General features: G+C 39.8%; 1 protein-coding gene and 1 long non-coding RNA gene across 3 annotated transcripts in view; one reads left to right on the top strand and one right to left on the bottom strand.

Annotated features, from left to right (window-relative positions):
- The first annotated feature begins 10,622 nt into the window (after positions 1 to 10,622).
- On the top strand, positions 10,623 to 16,942 carry LOC115247153 (uncharacterized). The gene is made up of 3 exons (XR_003886203.1): positions 10,623 to 10,690; positions 14,057 to 14,197; positions 16,326 to 16,942. It is a non-coding gene; the product is annotated as an uncharacterized lncRNA (long non-coding RNA).
- LOC101066829 (contactin-associated protein-like 5) overlaps positions 14,578 to 20,228 on the bottom strand; it is a 47,154-nt gene continuing 41,503 nt past the window's right edge. For both annotated transcript variants that reach the window (XM_029827755.1, XM_029827754.1), the window contains exons 20-24: positions 20,018 to 20,151; positions 18,642 to 18,729; positions 16,296 to 16,508; positions 15,995 to 16,066; positions 14,578 to 15,623 (exon numbers count right to left, since the gene is read on the bottom strand). In XM_029827755.1, the coding sequence (XP_029683615.1) occupies positions 15,427 to 15,623; positions 15,995 to 16,066; positions 16,296 to 16,508; positions 18,642 to 18,729; positions 20,018 to 20,151 (704 nt within the window). In that variant the 3' untranslated portion in view covers positions 14,578 to 15,426. The remainder of the gene's footprint in view (positions 15,624 to 15,994; positions 16,067 to 16,295; positions 16,509 to 18,641; positions 18,730 to 20,017; positions 20,152 to 20,228) is intronic.

The raw sequence follows: 20,228 nt of genomic DNA, 5'->3' as shown, positions 1-20,228 counted from the left end.
AGACGCTGAATACGCGGAGTCCTGGCCGCGGTGCGTAAATGAGCACGCGTAAAACTGAAGTCCCGGATTGTGAGAATCCTCGATCATGGGGAAGGAAAGAAAGTTAACGTTAATAAACGCCTACAGAGAGCGAATGGCAGCCTGGAAGGTAAGAGTGTGTGTGTGTGTGTGTGTGTGTGTGTGTGTGTGTGTGTGTGTGTGCGCATTCAGCTTTGGGGCAAGTCTGTCACCAAAGTATGGTGACTCCAGGGTCAGATGTATATTTTGTGCAGCGTGTTAGTTGGAAAAGTGAGAGGAAACACAAAGTAAAGGGCAGAATGCAACATTGTGACTCATAGTTAATAACTTAGTGACTCTGCTGCTGCTTAAATTAGACAGCCATGCTTGAACAGTTTGAGGTCAGTGGAGCTGCAACCACAAGTTCACCTCTAATTTAGGAACTGCCACTTAAATTAATTGCTTCACCAAATATTCACCTGGACTTGCAAATAGAATACAAAAAGTCCACCCATGGGAAATTCAGACATAATTAATTCGCATTATGGTGGAAAAAAGAGGAACATGGGAAGGAAATATGATCAGTTCACCTTTATGTAAACAGCGAGTCTGAACCCAGGGAGCAGCATGTGTGAATTCATAACGCCGACTGCATAAATAAAGCCTGAAACATCTTGGAAATCATCCACCTCTGAGCACGATAGAGAAAAGATTATATGTATCACCGCTGCAGTCCAGGAATAACTGGATGAAACATGCATCAGATCAATAATCACTCTGTTCTTAGAAACATCTATCTGGAAGATTTTTGCCCTCAATCTAACTAAATATGATAATTTGCTGTCAAATAAGTACAATTTTCTTTTGAGCTGTTGGTAAAAATTCTTAGAAAATCCAATTTAGGACAGTAAATGCATCATCCCAGATTAGATTTAATTTATTTATAAAACAAAGTATAACATGACAGCTAAAAGCCATAGCTGGAAACAGGCTGCAGCTGGATGTTGGTGAGACGCTACTCAGACAATGAAAACTATTTCTGAGCATAGAAGACATTTTAACACATTGCTATCCTTTAGGCAATGAATGGAAATGGATTTTTTCTGGATAAACATGTTTATTCTGACAATTCAGCGGATGTGGAGCAGTTTGGCTGCATGTCCGTGTCCGTTGAAAACGACTTCACGTGCGATCGTGTGATATAACCAACCTGTAGCACGTGAAAGGAGCCACAAAAGATGGCAATTGTTCCCTTCCAGCAGAGGAGGAGCTCTTTTTATTCAGATTTTGGGGATGTTACTGTGGGTGATTCCAATATTTTCACTCCAATTGCTTGATTATTTATTTTGTATTGCAGTTATTTTTTTCCTTCCAACTATATTTTGCAAGTGCTGGTCTCTTCTACGTAGTTGAAAGTTATCTGCCATAAACATAGGTTTATTTATTTTGAAAATTCACCAGAGGTTTTATTTTCTTTTAGGGGGTTGCTGCACTTTGTGTACAACTGTTGCTTTCTTTGCCTTCTTGTCTTAAATAAGACCGTTCACTTGGAATTTCAATGTATCAGGACTTCTGGCAGCAGTAATCCAGATTAACTTTCTGTTGCCATGACAATTTAATCAGATCAATCTGATCTGATTGGCTGATTCTTTTGTGTTTGTACCACTCCTTAAGCTTGCCAACAGGCTTCTGTCACAGATTTATTTATTGGAAATAGTCAAACAGGAAAATCTCTGTTTTGCCAAAAGGACTGAATCAGTCTGGACTGATTTTAATAATCTGTTGACCTCAGAGTCACCAGTTAATCAGCTGGAGTCTCATGTTGAGACAGCAGCTTCACTCCAGCAACCTGTTGTCACTCAGGTCCAGTTCTCTCATAGGAGACAGGAGTTGGACTTCAGAACTGAGGTCAGAACCTTAATCTGCACCTTAATCTGACTGAAGAGTGAATTAAATAGGTCAGTTGTAAACAGATCTGCTCAGACTTGAGAGAGTTACATAAAAACATACTTGAAACCATCCCGAGTTGTTCAGTGAATAAATGTTTAAACCAAATAATATTCTATTTGTTTAAAATGTCAAACAGAAGATTGGACTCTCTGAGCTCAGTAAACAGGAGTATCGGGCACCAAATGTAAAAATATCACTCGCAACTAGTTTTCTCATATTTAGCTGAATACGACAGTCGAGATGTAAATCTAAATATTACATATATTTGAAATGTAAATCTAATTTTATATGAATGCAAATAGAAAAGTTAAATGTAAATGTTAAATATCTTGCCGAGCGCACAGCTATTCACACTAACATTACCCGATAAAAGTATTTTAGAAGGCATCATTTAATAGTCCAACTACTCCCCATTGTAAAATGCTCCTAGTGACACAATTATTTATTTACCTATCCAGTCTTCACATTCACAAGCGAATCCATTGTGCAACCTAAACCACATGCACAGAACCACACAGTAGCACAGTAGCTAAATTCAACACAACACCAGAGGTGACGGACACGTTGTCCACCGACCCCGAGGGTGTTGGTGGGCTTTGCGCGCTGTTTGAGGGATTTGAGTCAGCATGACATGGCCTTGCGCTGTTCCAGGTGGAGCTTTAGTTTTAGTTTTAGTTGAGACATTTAACATGAGATTTGTATATAATATTTAGATTATTATTTACTTTTAGACTTGCTCAGATTTATCTTATTGTGAGAAAACTAGTAATGACATTTTTACATACCTGAAAGCCTCCAGTTTAGAGACACACATACAATATAGATACTTATTCATACACATAAACATACATACACAAGCCTGGTACACTGGATAAGTGAGAGGAAATGAAAACTAAAGGGCAGAATGCAACATTCTGAAGCCACAGTTAATTACTCAGCGACTCTGCTGCTGCTTAAATTAGACACCCGTGCTTGAACGGTTTTGGGTGAGTGGAGGTGCAACCACAAGTTCACCTTTAATTTAGGAAATGTCACTTAAATTAATTGCTTCACCAAATATTCACCTGGACTTTCTAATAGATTACTTTACAAAAATACAGCCTAAGGAAATTCACCAAAGGAGGAAAAGAAAAGAAAATATGCTTCAGCAACATTTTGGTATGGGTGTAAGCACTTCATTCCAGCAACATCTACCTGATTGTTGCTGTCCTGCTACCATCTGCTACCATAAAACTTTCTCTGCCGAACTGAATTTGAACATTTGCTGTTGAACAATGTGTATCATTGTCTTTTCATATCTTTTATTTTGGTGGAGGTGGGAGGATATCATGTTCAGCTGTTGATTTGTGGTGAAAGAGTTAGCATCTGCAGTCTAATTTACTTACTAATGTGTTGGTGTCTGTTACATTTTGTGCAAAATTACGTTTAGAAGCAGTTTTTAAGCATTATTGTTCTCCTCTAAAGGTTTAGATTAATTCAGCACTGTAAATGCAATCATCCCAAATTAGATTTAAATATTTATACAACTAAAAAAAACACTGCAGTTAAATGCCCCACTGGGCACAACGGGTGTGGTTGGTGTGGATGGCGGCCAAACTGTTTAGACCACAAAAAACTTTGCAATGATAGTGTGTGTGTGTGTGTGTGCGTGCGTGCGTGCGTGCGTGCGTGCGTGCGTGCTGCTTCTTTTGTCTGAAAAGAATAAAATGGTGGTGGTTCAGATGCTCCTTTTATACAGGTTTTTTTTGGCTCGTCTGAAATAAGCAAAGATAACCGCCGAACATTTTACTCAATATAAGTGATTTTATATATCTGTAAATTGGATGGTTATGAAATCATGGCATTTGGTTATCATACTTTTTGCCATGTAACAATATTCAGAGTAACAATATTTGAATGCTGCCTTTGCCATCACCTTGTTCACATGAAGTGCTCCAATAATTGGGAGATTATTTTGGATCATTTGGGAGCTGAATGTTAATTTTGCTGTTAGACAGATGCATTGGCTGCTTAAGCAGATTGGTGCAAACACTTTAACTGGGGTAATTAAAAGATTTAATTATAGATAAAACACAGGCATCACTTATAACTCCAAATATTTTTTGTAATTCTTGTAATTATTGCATTGCTGACAGGCCATCAGCAGGAGACTGAGACAGAAATTGATTTATCTGGCCTTACAGACTGGTTTACTTCTAACCGTACACCAGTTTTCCAGGGAAACTTATTGCTGCAGGATTCTTTCTTTGTCTGCCTGTGTAAAATAAGACTGTTCAAAATGAGTTTAGTCAAGGACATTTGTTCACCCTGGTACTTTACATTCTCAGTTAGTCCAGTCTCCTGGTGACAGAAAGAGAAAACAGCACTGTTGTGCCATTGTCATTGACTGACCTTGGGCTTGTTTGTTGCTGTCCATTTAGGGAAGAACGCGCTGGTAAATCTGGGGACTTTGATTCTTCAAGACTCCAATTTTTCAGCAGCATTCAACAACTGCAGATTTAAAATCTCTGGAGGCTCCAGCATCCACCTCCTGGGACGGCTTTTATTTTCTGTTATGATCCATGTTGTTTATGGTTTAGCTAAACTGTTACACACAGCCCGTCTGTTTCAAACACAACTTGTTTCAGTGTAGTACATTATTCAGTTTTAATTTAAGACAGTTTAGTTTAAAATAGAGCCAGCCAGCTCTGCAAGTTTCAGCCACTTCCACAAAGGGCTGAGGCCACTGACAACTTGTCTTAAAGCAATTAAAAAAATAAGTCCTTGTTTTGAGCCACAGAAAGTCCTAAATCATTTCTGCAGTGTCCACTGAGTCTGATCCAACAGAATAAAAATAATTTAACGAAGATGCTGTTCATTAAACACGGTTAATCTGAGTTAATCTAACTGTTAGGCAGCGAGCAGGTGTCAGAGCAGCCATTTGGTTTGCAGACTGTCGTAAGTGGTTATACATATGTATAGACGGCATTTCTCTGCTCCTGAATACATTGATGACCCTCAGCGAGCTCAATTTAGGTATCCTCAGCTGGACAGAGAGTGCCTGCGGCTTCGCTCTGAGCAACAAAACTGCAACCTTAGAAGGATTGTTTCTTCATTTTCTTTTCTGCAAACAGCCTTGCACAGAGTCTAGAAGACGCTCACGCTCATACATGTTATATGAAATTTAAACATTCTCTGCAACATGCAGATGTGAGTTATCGCCATACATGTCAACAAATCAGGGTCTTTCCTATCCTTTTCTTATTTTACCTCTCACATTTAGAGAGGAACTGGTGTCCAAGAGGGCCCCCCAGTGCTGCTGGTGCAAGGCTTAACACCCAAGGACCATGGGTTGAGTGCTGTCTGTTTAAAGTGGTATGATGGGGCTGACAGTGGAGCTGTCAGAGACCTTGTGGATGTCATAGTCATGGTGGTTGTCTCATCTTCTCATCTGACCGCTTTGTCCCTTTCATAATCACGGGGAGGGTGCACAGTTCATCGCAGGGCCCTATGTGAGCATTTGTGGGTTCTGTACCTTGCTCAAGGGTACCTCAGCAGTGCCCTGAAGGACTTCTGGCACCTCGATGCAATCAGAACCCCTTTCTGGAAATGCCTGAAACTGGCAGGTGTTTTGGAATCAAGAACCTGGTTGTCTCAACGTCAAAGCAGCACCCAACCCTTCTTTATCCCTGAAACACCTCCCCAACACTGGCAGCTTCCTGCACACCTGACCCAGATGCTAGATGGTGCGGTCCCAATGGAGTGCTGAAAAGGCTGGCAGAAGTAGCAGGATGCAACCACCTCTCTCTCTTCCAACCAGACGTCGCCAGCACCACGTGCACCACCACGTGCACCACCAGCGTCCCCACAGACCTACCTCATGATTTGGTTTCCTGATAAGCAGAAGAGTTGTGACCTGAGGGGCAGCCATGTAGATGAGCAGGACGGCCATGCTGGCACCCTTTGAAGCAGGTAGAAAAAGCTTCATCCTCAACCTTTTGTCTATTTGTCGCCCGCTTTGTGGCCTTTTGTGGATCTCTCTCATTTATTCAGTGCCACACGAATCTGCTGTCAGCCTCCGAGCCAAAACATCAAGCGAAATAGGCACCTTTGCCCGGATGCAGAAGGAATTAAGATGAACGGATCAAATATTCAGAAGCAGAGGAATTTCACTCTCTTGTAATATAAAGCAGAAATGTGATATTCATTCAAGATTTTTCATACCTCCAGTGTATATTTATTTATATATATATACATATATTTATATATGTATATATATATATATAAAAACCTTTTTGAATTTATCCAAATTCAGGAGCACGAAGTGCCATCTTAAGAATTCTGGTTTAAACTTTCCTGCAAAAGAAAAAAGTTTTTATTAAATCTTGGCATGAGACAAGGGGATTTCAAATGCCAACACCAGTCTGGCGGTTTAGAATTATTTTAAAAAGAAATATCTGAAAAGTGTAGGAAGAAGCTTGTTAAGAAAACTGAGACAACATAACCTCAGAAATAGGGTTAGTAAAAAAAAAAAAAAAAACTTGTTCATTTTTATAATAAATGTAGCAATTATGGCTGCTTTTTTTAACCTGGTTGTCTGTAAAAATAAAATAAAAATCACACTCAATTTTTGTTCATTTTATTATACAAAGTAAAATCACATGGTATTTGTTTATTGGAGTCATTAGTCTGAGCAAAAAACCTTGGCAGAAGTCGCACTGCATTATTTTAATTCTTATAGTTTAGAAACTTATCTGGACCGGTGTATAAAAAATAGTGTTGGGGTGAAGCAAAAACAAATATGTCCTTTGTCACATATTTAAAAATTTAGTGTAATACAATATATATGTATGTAGGAGTGCAGCGGTCAGATATTTATGAGATTTGCATAGAAGACAATTTACACTAATTTAATCATGTTTATGCCTTTATCTGTAAGCGCTCTTGACGAATAAATAAAACTGAACAGGATTCACCTGTCAACATATATAATTATTAATTGATTACAATTAGCCCTCCAACTCTATCCTTGACCTGTGGTAATAACACTGTCTGTTGAAACATTAATGGACTCAGAAGTATTGCAATAATCTGATAGTTCCAGGGCAAAGCTATTGCAGCCTCACAAGAGGCAGTGACCTATAACTAATATAACACAACATCTGTCAGGTGTTTCCAAAATTGTCTTCTGCACTGAAGAGATTAAGATGTGAATTATTTATTCATCCCACCACTATTAAACACTCTTTAATATTTCTTTAGGCGTTCCATAATTGATGTTTCTGGAAGTGATGGTCAAACACAGGGTCTCAATCCAAAGATCAGTGTAATTACACATTATTTTTCTGTGCATACCATCAACCAGCCCCTCTCAGATCACACGGAGTGCTGCTGACTTCTGTAGCATCATCTTCACAACACAGGAACAGGAAGTGACTTCTGCTGCTGGTTTATACGTTATTCCTACATATGCATATTCCTGTCACCTAAAGTATTGATTTAAAAAAAAAAAAGAAAAGAAAAGTTTGTGACTGGCACCTTTGTCTAAAATCCATTAGTAATAACATGGATGTAACCATTAAAATCTTAGCTGTCCCTGGAACTGTTCTCTGGACCAACACAGGGATCTGCTGGAGTCTGCTTGAGGTCTTAGCAGATCACCACGGCGATCACCGATGTCTTCACTCCCCACATCCTCTCCAACTGTTCAGTCACCCTTTGGTGTCTCTCTAGTTTCTTGTGCTCTCTCTTACTGATGCTGCTATCAGATGGTTTTGCAACATCTGTCCCTGCAGCCCTGCTCTGCCCTTTGACCCCCACCGCCATAACAGCCTGGATTGACATCGGCAGTCTTACTGTATCTGAAGTCCAACTGGATCTTTGCTTCTCCATTCTGTAACACATTTGGACCTTGGGACTTTTCCTCTCAACCCATTCCAGATGTTCCTGTATGTTCAGCCAGCTGCCAGGTTTTGGCGTCCACGTAAACTTTACCCGCCAGCGTCCTACACCTTGCTGGTATGTTCTGGACCATCTTCGGACTGTCTTTGCACAGCCTGCACCTCGGTTCTGGCCTGCTGTGATTTGTGTCCTCGGGTTCTGACCATCGCCTGAAACGGCGCCGCTCATGTTCCTTTTCTTATCAACCACATTCAATTTTACCATCAAACAAAGCAAAGTGTGATGCTGATTATTATTTTAAATAAAACATAGAATATGGAATATTGTGCATATTAAATTATACTGTGATGAGAAACTATGGAATTGAATTAAAACTGATGTGCCCAACGGTGCCAAAGCATTGATGGGATGATGATGATGATGATGATGATGTCTATTCCATATATATTATTCTCTCTTGCTGCCTTCTTATATTTACCTTATATTCCTTTCTTTTCTCCCCAAGGCTGGCTTTTGTCGTTCTGCTTGATTTCCTGGTTGCTTATTTGCAAATCGTCTTTTTCCTTGGTTTCCCAAAGGAATAACATCCCATGTCAAAAGAAGTCACGTTGAAGGTCATATGACATTGAAATCCTAATGACCCTCCATTGCTCCTTTTATGTTGCTGACCTTTCATTCACGGTATCAGCACTTATTCTGTCAGAGCAGCATTTTTTGTCCGAGTTGGCCCTATTTCAGAAAGAGGAGGGGGAAAAAGACAAAAGATGTGTTGACCCCCCCCCCCCCCCCACACACACACACACACAGTTTAAAACTCGACCTGCATTAGATCTACTACCTGTGCTCTGTCCTGCCACCAACTATAGAGAAATTATCAACAGGACTGTCTTTATATCATGTTTTTGACCATTAAGAGTCATTGGAATTAGCATGATTTTCTTATATTTTTCTCAGTCTGTTGGCACAACTAGAAAGAGGCAGCAGTTTATCAACTGTGGAGATCTGAGCTGTTTAAAGAAAGAAGCTTATTACATTGTCATCTTGGAACAGTCGCTAAATTTATTCTTTCACCATTCAATCTTAATCCAGTTTGAAACCTCAAAATAATCCCTCGCAACAATTCAGATTTCTCTAATGCAAAGGTAAAGTTTCTGTACTACACATACTTGGTGTAAGAGGTATTATGGGGTCCACCGTGCACAGCATCTCTCTGGGAAGACGCACTCCCCAAAAGCATGTTTCTGCATTCAGAACAACATATACTTCCTTCTTTTCTCCATCTGTCGTGGTAGTGAGCAGTGGTCTCTGAAGGATTAATTACAAACCCAGTAACAAAACATTTTAATGAAAACCTGTCAGTCTGTCTGCCCATCTGATCTCCCTTCTTCCTGCTCCATCTCATTAGAACGCAGTGTGTTACTACAGAGCAGATCATGCTACATTCATATTTAAGTCATGCTCGTGTTGGAAGACATTAACGGTGTCATTGACCACATTCAGATTGGACTCATGCATGTAAATGTAGAGGGCTGGACCTCGGGGAGAGCCCAGGGACTGAGGCCACATCTCCTGGTGATTTTTTCCTGATTTTAATTCACTAGGAAAACACACAGTGTCTGCAATTCCTGCCCACCGTCCTTTTGAAGCCCCAATCAATTTCACAACTACCACTTCTTGACACCTTATTGGCATTCCTCGGAAATCTGAAGCGGAGAGATTTGGTCGATGTTTTCACGGGTTTTTGTAGAACAAATCAAACATTGTTATTTTACCTTCTTAAAATGCTGCGGCATGCCTGTGTTCGCAGGAATAAGACATTACAGGAATATCAATGTTCACAAACAGCCAGATACATATTCATCCGACTTTACTTGTTGTGGTCTTCTTGGTCCAGCTACCATCGCTTGGTTTGTGATTTTTCATTGTTGAAAGTATGCAGGAAAATTGTGTTAAGAAGCAAAACACCAAACTCACATTTGAAAAGTCTGTATTGAGTCCCACAGACCTGGAACTATGACGTGTGTGTGTGTGTGTGTGTGGTGTGTGTGTGGTGTGTGTGTGGTGTGTGTGTGTGTGTGTACTTTTAAGTTCTCCAAATATCCTGAACCCCCATCTGTCTAACGGACTAATTTGCATCAGAAATTGCATCAGTTTCCCCTCCATCATTTCCCTTCCAGCTCTGTGATGCTTAAAGAATCAGGAGAGAATTATTCTATAGTACCTTTATTGTGGGGTGTTGCAGCTCTTTTTCTTATCTTGTGCTTTGAAATTTCATCAAATGTATTCTGGGGAGTTAATGTGCCATTTGGTGCTGCTGGGTGGGTTCGTGCAAGGGGAGTTGTTAGGGAATTCCCAGATGTACCAACTCCTAATTACTTTTTATGGGAATAAACCATACCCGCATGTGTATAAGCATATGTGCAGCTTAAATGAGAACCTGGGGAACGTATATCTGTTCTCTTTGTTCCTGACTACTATAAGGATTTCTGATACAGACTTAAGACTGGAAGAAATGAAAGATTATAAGAAAACTATCAACCAGCTTCTTCAGGTCATTTTATAGAATTATTGAAAGGCCTGCATTTCATTAAGTTTTGCTTTCCAACCACAGACTTTCTTTAAATCCCGTTTGCACTGTTTGTGGCAAGACCTGAAACATGGATCGATCCCTATGTTGTCCCTGCTTTATTGAAGGTTCACAAAATGCAGAGTGGTGTTTCTGCCTTACAGCTCTTTTGAAAGAGGAAGGGATTAAAAAAGAAAATCCTTTTTGTCTATTTTGTCTTTTCTGAGACAGGAGATTCGCTGGAGTGCACAGTTGACAAATGAGAACCCACATTACCGATCATCCAAAGTTAAAATGGTAGGAAAAAACACAGAAGAAGAGAAAGAGACACAGACAGACTGTCTAGAATTTCTAGATTTGAATTTGAATAGCATTCCTGCAGATTTGATAAAGTTGGCTGCATGGGAGAGCTTATGAATATTGCATGGCATCATATGACTTCATTAGGTGTGATATGTGCAACTTCAGCCAGTCGGTCCTGAAATGCAGTTTAACGTGGCTTTAAAAGAGTATTTATCACACTCACATCAGGGAGCCTGTGCTGTCGTGGTCTAATCAGACACAAGGGGAGGCTTTGCAATCCAGGGTGCCCCAGCGAAGGCCGCAAACGCTCGGGCTACATTTGAATACATTTCAAGTTTAGGTATAAATGAATGTGATTTATCTTTATTCAACAGAAAACACACGTGGAAACAGACCACGAGAGAAGAAGACTTCGCTTAGCTGTATATATTTAATTAGATGTATCTGTGGTTCATTTACTTGCTTTCTCAGTGTATGTGCACTGGAAGCATGGTGCATATTGTTTGGCAAAATCCTTTTTTATGCTCATGTCGTGACATAAAACCCTCGCAGTGTATTAAGTTTCAGCACACTTGCTGTTCATCAAAGCAAAAAACAGTGAACTATTTAAATCCAGCAATTTGATAATTAGCAGAGTCTTAGTTACCGTCCAGAACTACTAACCAGTGCTACCTCAGTGACCAGCCGTGGGTGTCACATGCACTGTTGAGCAGCCCATAACCACTCAGGGGACTTTGGCTGGGTTGTGCAATGCCGAGACCAGAAGAGCTGTGCCGTGCTGCCTGTTGCTTTTGTTACGGTCAGCTGTCTTATTAAATTAAATGATCCAAAACTCACTCATTAAAACTTCAGTCGGCTGCTAATGATCTTTAGTTGTGAGTCTTGTAGTAATTCTTCATCCATCCATCCATCCATCCATCCATCCATCCATCCATCCATCCATCCATCCATCCATCCATCCATCCATCCATCCATCCATTTTCTCTTATCTTGGATGTTGTCCGAGATGAATAAATATTGTGCAGATCACTCTTAGAGCACTAAAATATTATTAGAAATCAGTTCTGTGATCACATCACAAATATAGGATGTAACTTGAATAACATTAAAAATGAAGTAGTAAATGAAGCCGTTCTCAGTTGGACAAGTTGAAACCTTATTTTACATCCTTTACTAGGAACAATGTACACATACAGGCAACATCTGGGACTTGTTTCCTCTCTATTCCCTCAGAGATTGGCCAAAATAAAATCAAATAATGCCCTTGACATCATATCAGATAGTATTAGTGGATGTTTTTTGTTACTGGGTGGCTTTGTTGCTATAAAAATATATAGATAACATTAACCGTAGCGTCCAACAGGTCGTATACACATAAGAGATTACTATGGTTTAAGAAAAATTTATTGTATTATTTGAAATTTGTTCACCATAATGCCTCAACCATAGAACAAAAATCTGGAGTTTAACCTGAAAGAAATAAAAGAAATTTGTTGTGGTCCCTAAAGGGGTCCCATTTAATCATGGCTGGGGTTATCAAACGCCTTTTATGGAACTTTGCATATTTAAATCGGCATCGTTTCACGTTTTGCTGCTCTGGACTTTAGATACCCTCTTCAACGAAGAGAAAAGAGAACCCAATGCATAGTACAAAATATTTAATACTACAATAGGAAGCAAAATAATGGATTTTGCACGTAAATTTTTGATTTTGTTGATTAGATTATTTTAATGAATAGATATATCCATTAAAGAGTATCTTGGTTGCGCTGTACTTGGATTTAGACCAACGTTAGGAGTCGCAGTTATGCTAGATAGAGAAAGCTAATGAACCATGAAAGTTCTGTCCTCCACGATGGAAGCCATTTATTAAAAAACATGTAAAAATGTTGCGCAGCGCCACTGCTTTATATTCCCAGTGAAAGGAAATATAGGGGATGAATTTCAAAATAGCACTAAAACCCTGCACTTATCAGGTCAGTTCTATCCCATGGAATGATTTGTTGCATGTTCAGCCCAGCTGGATGAGCGCTGTCCAAATGGATGATTAATACCCACATTATACTTTATGTTGTGCTGTGTATTTTAGTAACATTCAGTCTGAGCTGGGTTTTTGTGTAACGTGGACAAATGGAAAGTAAACCAGGAGGATTTCTACCATTTCTTTTCAGTATATTGAATACTGAATCCCAGTGTATTTTTTGTTTTTGTCATTTCTGAGAATTACTAGTTGCTGAGTGTTCCCCCTGGTGCTGGAGACGTGTTTAGTGTACCTCCAGAAGGATGGGAAAAGGGAGTTTTCCAAAAGCCCACGTTGCCGAAATGCATCTCTGAGATTTCAAAGCTATTGAAACTATTAATCCATCACTGGCTTCATGGCCTTTTCTGCTCTGACCTTGGGCCATAAACAGTGTTACTGATGTATTACAAGACCAGGCACTGAATAATTACACAGGAAGCGCAGGGAATCGTGCGCACCATGAGACAGAACGGATGTTGCTGGGTGGATGGGGATAAATACTGCATGTAATGTAAACACACTATTCCAAATGCTTCACTTGTTGCACTGAAAACCTTCCATGGTGTACCAAAGTAAACCCTTAAGTGCAGCATAAACATCAACATGCAGATTTACAGCTTATTTAACAGCACAACGTGTTACATCTGTAGATAATTTGTATCTGTACATTTTTAGTGGAGGTGTTTTTGTATTTTCTACTACTCCTTACGCACATATTCTGCCATCATTGTGTATTGTTGTTTTTTTTTAAAATGGCAAGCTATGAATTATTCAGCTTTTGCTGTATCTTGTATCCAAATCTTCCACTTTTTCATTAGAAGTTGAAGTTGTCTGCCAGTGACCAATGAAACATTCATTTCATGCAGATTAATGTGACTGTTTCCTCTGCATACAAAGATGGGAACTAAGAGTAAAATGCATAGTAGCTGCAGCTCAATTTGCCACTAAAAGAAATTAAACTGCATTCTGCTGCTTTCTACAACCATACCGCCATGATTTAAGAACCCAAATCACAGATATCTGCATTTCTTCTGACTAGTGCTGCTCTATGTGCATTTTTCTGATGCATAAATGTAACAGAGAAATACTTTTGATAAGCTCTTAAATGGCAACATTACAAATATTGACATTGTTTAAGATCAAAATAGCTTTAGTAAGAGTTTTCAAGGAACATTTGTTGTATTTTTATCTTTTCATTAAGATCAAATTTAAGATTATTCTAGATTATTTGCTCTGAGGCATTATCAAAGATGGCTCAGTATTTTCCCGCCTAGTTTCCCAGCATCATCATGACAAACACAGACCATCAACTAACGTGCAGTTGTGTTCTTTTGCTGCAGGCTTATGAGATCGCTCATCATAGAAGAGTGCTTGGGATCGTCCAAAAGAGGGCGGAGGATAGAGATCCACCAGCGCTTCCCACAAACTGCACTGATGCCACCGTTTCTTCTGCATAAATTATTAATCGGCACTCCATTTAGGTGAGGACTCATTTATTCATTGCACCTGACACCAACCTTGAGAAAGCAGAGTTAACTTCAATTACGATGTGAGTGAGTCATGCATGTTTTAAGATTACACGCCACAGATAACAGTCTAAAACAGTCCTAATTTAAATTAAAAAAAGCATAATATAAGGAAAGAAAGTGATTTTCAACTTCATATAGCAATTCAGTTCCATTCGGGAGAACTTTATTCATTCATTCATATTGGAAACAATAAGTTTGGTTTGAATCTTATTTCACCATTCCTCTTACTTTTATTCAGAATTCCTCAGATTTCATCCAAATCCCCATTCAAATCTGAGCTGCAGTGTTTTGAAACTGCTTGTTCCACATCTTTAAGGTGAGATATATTTTAAGACGAATCAAAGGTTATTGAATACAGTTTCATGTGTTTTCTTCAACGTATTCGTCATTGGTTTCTCATCTGTTCCTGTTTGAGAGAAGGATTACTTAGGAAAATTCAAACTGGTATTTTATTGAATAGCAGTAAAATTATGAAAAGCTCAAACTTGTTGATGACACTGTAAGACGGGCAAAAAAAGCACCATTTTAAAGTGTACCACTTGGTTTCTCAGAGGCGTCACTGCGGGTTCACCTGGGATGCTTATTACCGTCACAATTAACTCCTGAAAGGCTTTTAGCCAAGCACCTCCTCGTCATTGATCATCAGTGTACAAATCTTTCTGAATCATTTTTAGAGACACACAGCTAACAGGAAGTGACAAAAGTGAAGCTTTTATTTTTTTTCCACAAATAAAACCACCATATAATATAAAACACTGCCACTTTTTGAACTCAAAGACAAAATGTAGATGTTTAGTGCTTTAATTTGTGTTCTTATGTACAGACTAGTTGATGTTGCTCTGTGCTACCGCTGATCTAAGTCCTTCAGTGAAATCAAAGTCTCACGCTGACAAACATTCTGCATTTCATTCCATTGTCTTTGTAGAAAAAATTAGAATAATATATTTATAAATTAAAAAGTCTGAGCTTCAGCTTTGCTATGCAGTATCCTGCATGTTTTCTGGTATTTTTTTTTTTTATTGTTTCAATATGACGAAATGTTTTTGACAAGCACAGAAATGACTTCTTAAAAATACTTTTAAAATAATGGGGGGGAATAAAGAAACATTTCAATTTACACGTCTGTGTTATCGACCGAGCTCAAAGCGATCATTTTCTGCTCAGGGACTTCAGGTCTCCTGCTAAATGAAATGTTCCTTTCGGTTTTCCGAGGGTGAGTTTTGGAGGTCAGCGTGGCTGCTGAAGGGGAACTCGTGAACATCTTCAGAATGAGCTGCTTTGACTTCCTGGTTTCTATATGTCTCTTTCCTGCTGCAGATGAATCTGGCCATCAGTGCCAGAGCTCCCACGATGACAAAAATCACAATGGCGATCACGCCTTAAACACAGAAAACCACTGTTTTATTATCAGTCCATTATAGGCACGGAACCCTAATATAACATCAAACTGAAAATGCTATAAATCAGTTGCTCATGGTTGTAATTTGATAAGCAGGTAGCGGGTTTGCCCAGTTTTTATCTACTGTCGAAATATTTTCAGATTATTAAGCAAAGTGTGTTCTATTTAGATCATGGCTTTGCATTACATTGTGAAAGAAAAATATCCTCACAGATGACTACAGGGGAAATTCTGACCTATAACCAAAATGATTCTATCCTCCCACCACCTGTTGTTTGTTTGGTTTAAAATGTCAAAAAAAAATAAATCTTTTTTCTGTGATTAACAAGCCAACTGTTGGATGGGCTTACCTCCAATTAGAGCTGAATCAGTCCTGATGGTATTGACTAAAGGTTGTCCAGGATCCACTGGATCAGGTTGGTCTGTAAGGAGGAAAAAAAAAAAACATCCAAAACGGAAAAAATTCTTTGAATTGTTAAAAAATCCAGTTTTACACTGCTGTCTAACCAATGTAACGCCATTTCACCTCGTGTGTTCACCCGAGGGGGTAATGAGCCAAAAAAGATGTTTAATGAACAGCTCTGACAAAAAACTGAACACACAGATTTGTTGTGGGGAGACAAAGAATACAAGCAAGAGCCTGCTCCTCACCTGATAAGGAGTTTATGGTCTCCTCCGCAGTGGGACTGACGGGAGAGGATGAGCCACAGCTGGACTGGGCCAATGGGCCAGAGACACTAACCAGGCTGTCGGGGTGCAGCAGAGCAGCTTTCACAGGAGTGATGGAGTTAAAGCGAACACCTGACAGACAGCCAGTGAACCCAAGAGAGGCCAGTTCTACCAAGTCTGCATCCAGCTCAGATTCTAACAATAGAAAGACACACAGATGGCGTTCTAATCAGCAAGTTCAATTTACACCTATATAACTCAGCACTGAACATTTATCTCAGAAGACGAGGTGTTGAGGATAAGTGGTGTTATGCGTTTCTAATGATTATAATATCCTTTCTTTGATAATGCAGCCAAGAATAAACCTGCAAGAATATTTCCATTTGCTTCAGTGTTTTTAAGGAGTTTATTTCTAGAAAACTAGAATGTAGGGTGGTGTGCGCAGGCCACTGCTATCTCCACCTGACACGCAGGTATTAAAACTGAATGTTTATGTGCAGAATGATAGGCGCTATCTCAGTTCATCGTCACAGAAAGTCATATTCCAATCTGGTTTTCACTTAACTCCCTAAAGCGAATCAGCAATAAACCCGAGATTATATTGATTGGCACCAAACCCATCCTGTCCAAATCCCACAACTTCTGTCTGTCCATCAAGTCTCTCCTGGTCAAGAGGCTGGGTGTCATCTTCGACTACACCCTCTCGCTGCAGCCTCACATCAGTCCCGTCACCGGGACTGCCTATTTCCACCTTCTTCACATCATCCACCTCCCCCCTTCTTCAAGAACTCCAACTGTTACCCATCCACCATCATATCAGCTTCAAAATACTGTTGCTCACTGTCCCCCCCCCCCCCCCCCCCACACACACACACAGTACATCAGAACTGTTCCATGCATCAAGTTCAATTATAAGAGTGCAGACCCTCAGTGGGCCAAAACATTGAGTGATTTTCCCAGAAGCTTGTGTAGAACAACCTGATTATGCATGTTGCAGAGAGAAAAAGGGGTTGCTCTCATGGTGCTGTTTGATTTCATTTCGTATCCCTGCCAGTCATTTATATCCACTCATCCGTTTATCAGTGTTATTGACCAGGATTTGACTGAGATAATGTAAAACAAAGGCTATTCTGAGCCGCAGCACTTGACTAGGAATTACATACATAAGGCAGAACATGTGTGAACCTGATCAGTGCAAGATGAATGAAATAAGATACAAAAGCATGTGCATGTGGGGAAATGGTTTATACCACAGTCCCTCAAACCCCACATAGGCAGCCCTGCCCTTACATCCACGGACAGAGAACTGTTACGCAACTGCTGCCCTTCCACCTCCACCACCCTCGTGCCACTACTTCACCGATCCGCTTCCATCATTATCCCCTTTCTCTGAGCTTCTCGGAGTCCATTAGTTAGGCTGATGGATGACAGCTCTGGCAGGGAATGACAGTGTAGCAACCACCTTGCCGTCTCTGTGATATTGATATGAGTGCCCAGGTCCTCTGGCTCAGCAGAAAAAAGACTGGGTCACATACTAACATAAGTTGGGTCAGCGGATACATGAACTGAAAGCAAAAGATAGAAGGGCCAATGACAACAACAGCATCTCAGCGTACATCTGTGCCTTGTGTTGCTTGGTATTGAGCATGAGCTGTATTTGGATTTTCCCCAGAAAAAACAGTGTCCAAGTTAAATAAATGTAAATAAGACATAAAATGATCATCGGGGGACAGTTTTTGGCCCTGACCGCATGAAGCCAGTTTATTGAAACCCATCCATCATACAGATTAATGAATTGTATATTCACTGCATGTTCCTGTCTCTTTTTTTCTAAACTATTTTCTCTCGCTCTCTGCTTCTCTGATAGTGCAGTAGGGAAAAAAGCAGTTAAAGGAATGGAGATTAAAATATCCGTCAGGAATGAGACACCCAGCAGCAGAAACATGGTTGTTATGCTGAATAGTAGGGTACCGACTCCAATCTTCTAATAATTTGTCCTCTTAAATCTCTCCTCATTACCATACAAAGTAAAAGACCATTTCCACAATGATGAGCATTAAATTGGAAGCCTTACACACTTACAGCTCTCAATAAAATGTATAACTCATTGTTTATACTACTTTGTCCATCCATACAGCTACACTGATTCTACAAGGATTAATTGGCATGGTTGACAAGCTTTACTAATTTTTAAAAGCTGTAGTGATATTATTCTCAATAGAAAAATGTTCTTATTCCCACATTACTGCAGTTTACATTAAATGATGTTTATAAAGCATCGCGACAGGTCTTTAGACTGCAGATTTCTGATGAAAGGCCACCACTTACCCTGTACTCTTCCTATGAAAAGCGATTTGACACTGTTGAATTCCATATCGGAGGTCAAATTGAAGTGCTCTCTGACTTCCCCATCAATCTGAAAAAACAGACATGCAAGAAACGAAAGAGGCAGTAAAATTAAAATATCAGGTTTCAAGCAAAGGTGCTGGGTTGCTTGGCAGGGGACATTAAATGCTGAGGCAAGTAATTAGACATGGAAGGCTAATTTAAGGCAATCAGACAGTAAAGGCAGGAGCACCTTTCACCTGTTCCCTTTGGTAAGTTAACATTTTTTGATGATTATGATGCTCAGAGCTGCCAAAGAACCCTCTGAAAGACTTAAAAAAAAGGCAACATGGGCCCATCCAATCAGTCAGGGTATTTTCCTTTGGTAAAGTCTTTTTGAGAGCTACTGATAGATTAGGAGGAGGCAGTTTATGAATACCTGAAAATATATGACTTTATAACCTTTCTTTGCAAGATCCTTTTGAACAAATGACAAACCGAGAGGTAATGAGTGGCATGTCAGATCCTGATAAAGTACTGTCTGCCACAGTTGAAAAGGAGGAATTGCACTACTCTCTTCAAGCTCATCATTCTGTTCCATCTAAACTGGGGCAGAAGAAATGGCTTTTCAAACAAGTGTGATGTCTTGCATGTATGGAAGGAAATCACAGTTGATATCTGTGAATGAAATCGCATAGATTGGCTCCAGCTTTATTCCTGAGGATCAGCAACATTTTTCATTTAATTCTCATTCATATGAAAATTTGTCAAAGGTTTGGGCCACATTTGAAACCAAAACCTGAGTATCATTCTAGCTGAAACTGAAATTCCTGCATAAAGTCTTAAAACAAAGGTGGAATGTATGCCATGTCACCATGGAAAGAGAAAATTGGATTCCTCTGTGCTTTCACAAAGAAATCCATAGCTGAAAATGAAAAAATTGTTTACAGCACCGGGGGAGCACATCAGCCAATGCACAATCAAAACAGGGAAAAAAGCAGGAACATATATTACTCTCCATGATTCTGGAATGACTGCGAAAGGTGTTCTGCCAAAGAAAATAATCCTCGCTGCTTTTGAAGAAAAGGGCAACAGTTACTGAAGCCCAGCCGGTGCTAACAGCAGTGGGAAGTGTCACATTAAAGCCTCTTCAACGCTATGATTTGGGTGTTTCTCAACAGTCTTCCTGAATAACGAGCCCTGCCTCGTCTTCTGATACTTTTGCTCTACAGCTACAGTATATCTCTAGTCCAGCAGCCACCTTTCAGCTGTGTATGGAAAACGGAACAATGTGGCCATGTCTGCAATGCAAGTCGCTTTTGAAGATGGCCTGTGTGTCACAGTGCTGTGATTTTTATATTTTTTCATTTTTTCTTTACCTGAACAGAAACGGTGTTTTCCAACCTCCTGATGCTCACTGAGTGGAGAAGTCCATCAGCCACGTTTGACACTCGGCTCCACAGCACCTCCACATCTTTGCTGCTGTGCAGCTTGTACCTCACTTCCAGCTCATCTTTGCAAACAGAAAAAAAAAGATATAAAAGATGTGCTGCCATTGACTCTAACGGAGAATGTATACAATCCTTTTTA

The sequence above is a fragment of the Takifugu rubripes genome, chromosome 20 (assembly GCF_901000725.2).
Source record: "Takifugu rubripes chromosome 20, fTakRub1.2, whole genome shotgun sequence".
In the NCBI taxonomy this organism is placed as follows: domain Eukaryota; kingdom Metazoa; phylum Chordata; class Actinopteri; order Tetraodontiformes; family Tetraodontidae; genus Takifugu; species Takifugu rubripes.
Note: the sequence above shows the minus strand (reverse complement) of the source record. Positions and strands in the feature narration are given on the sequence as shown.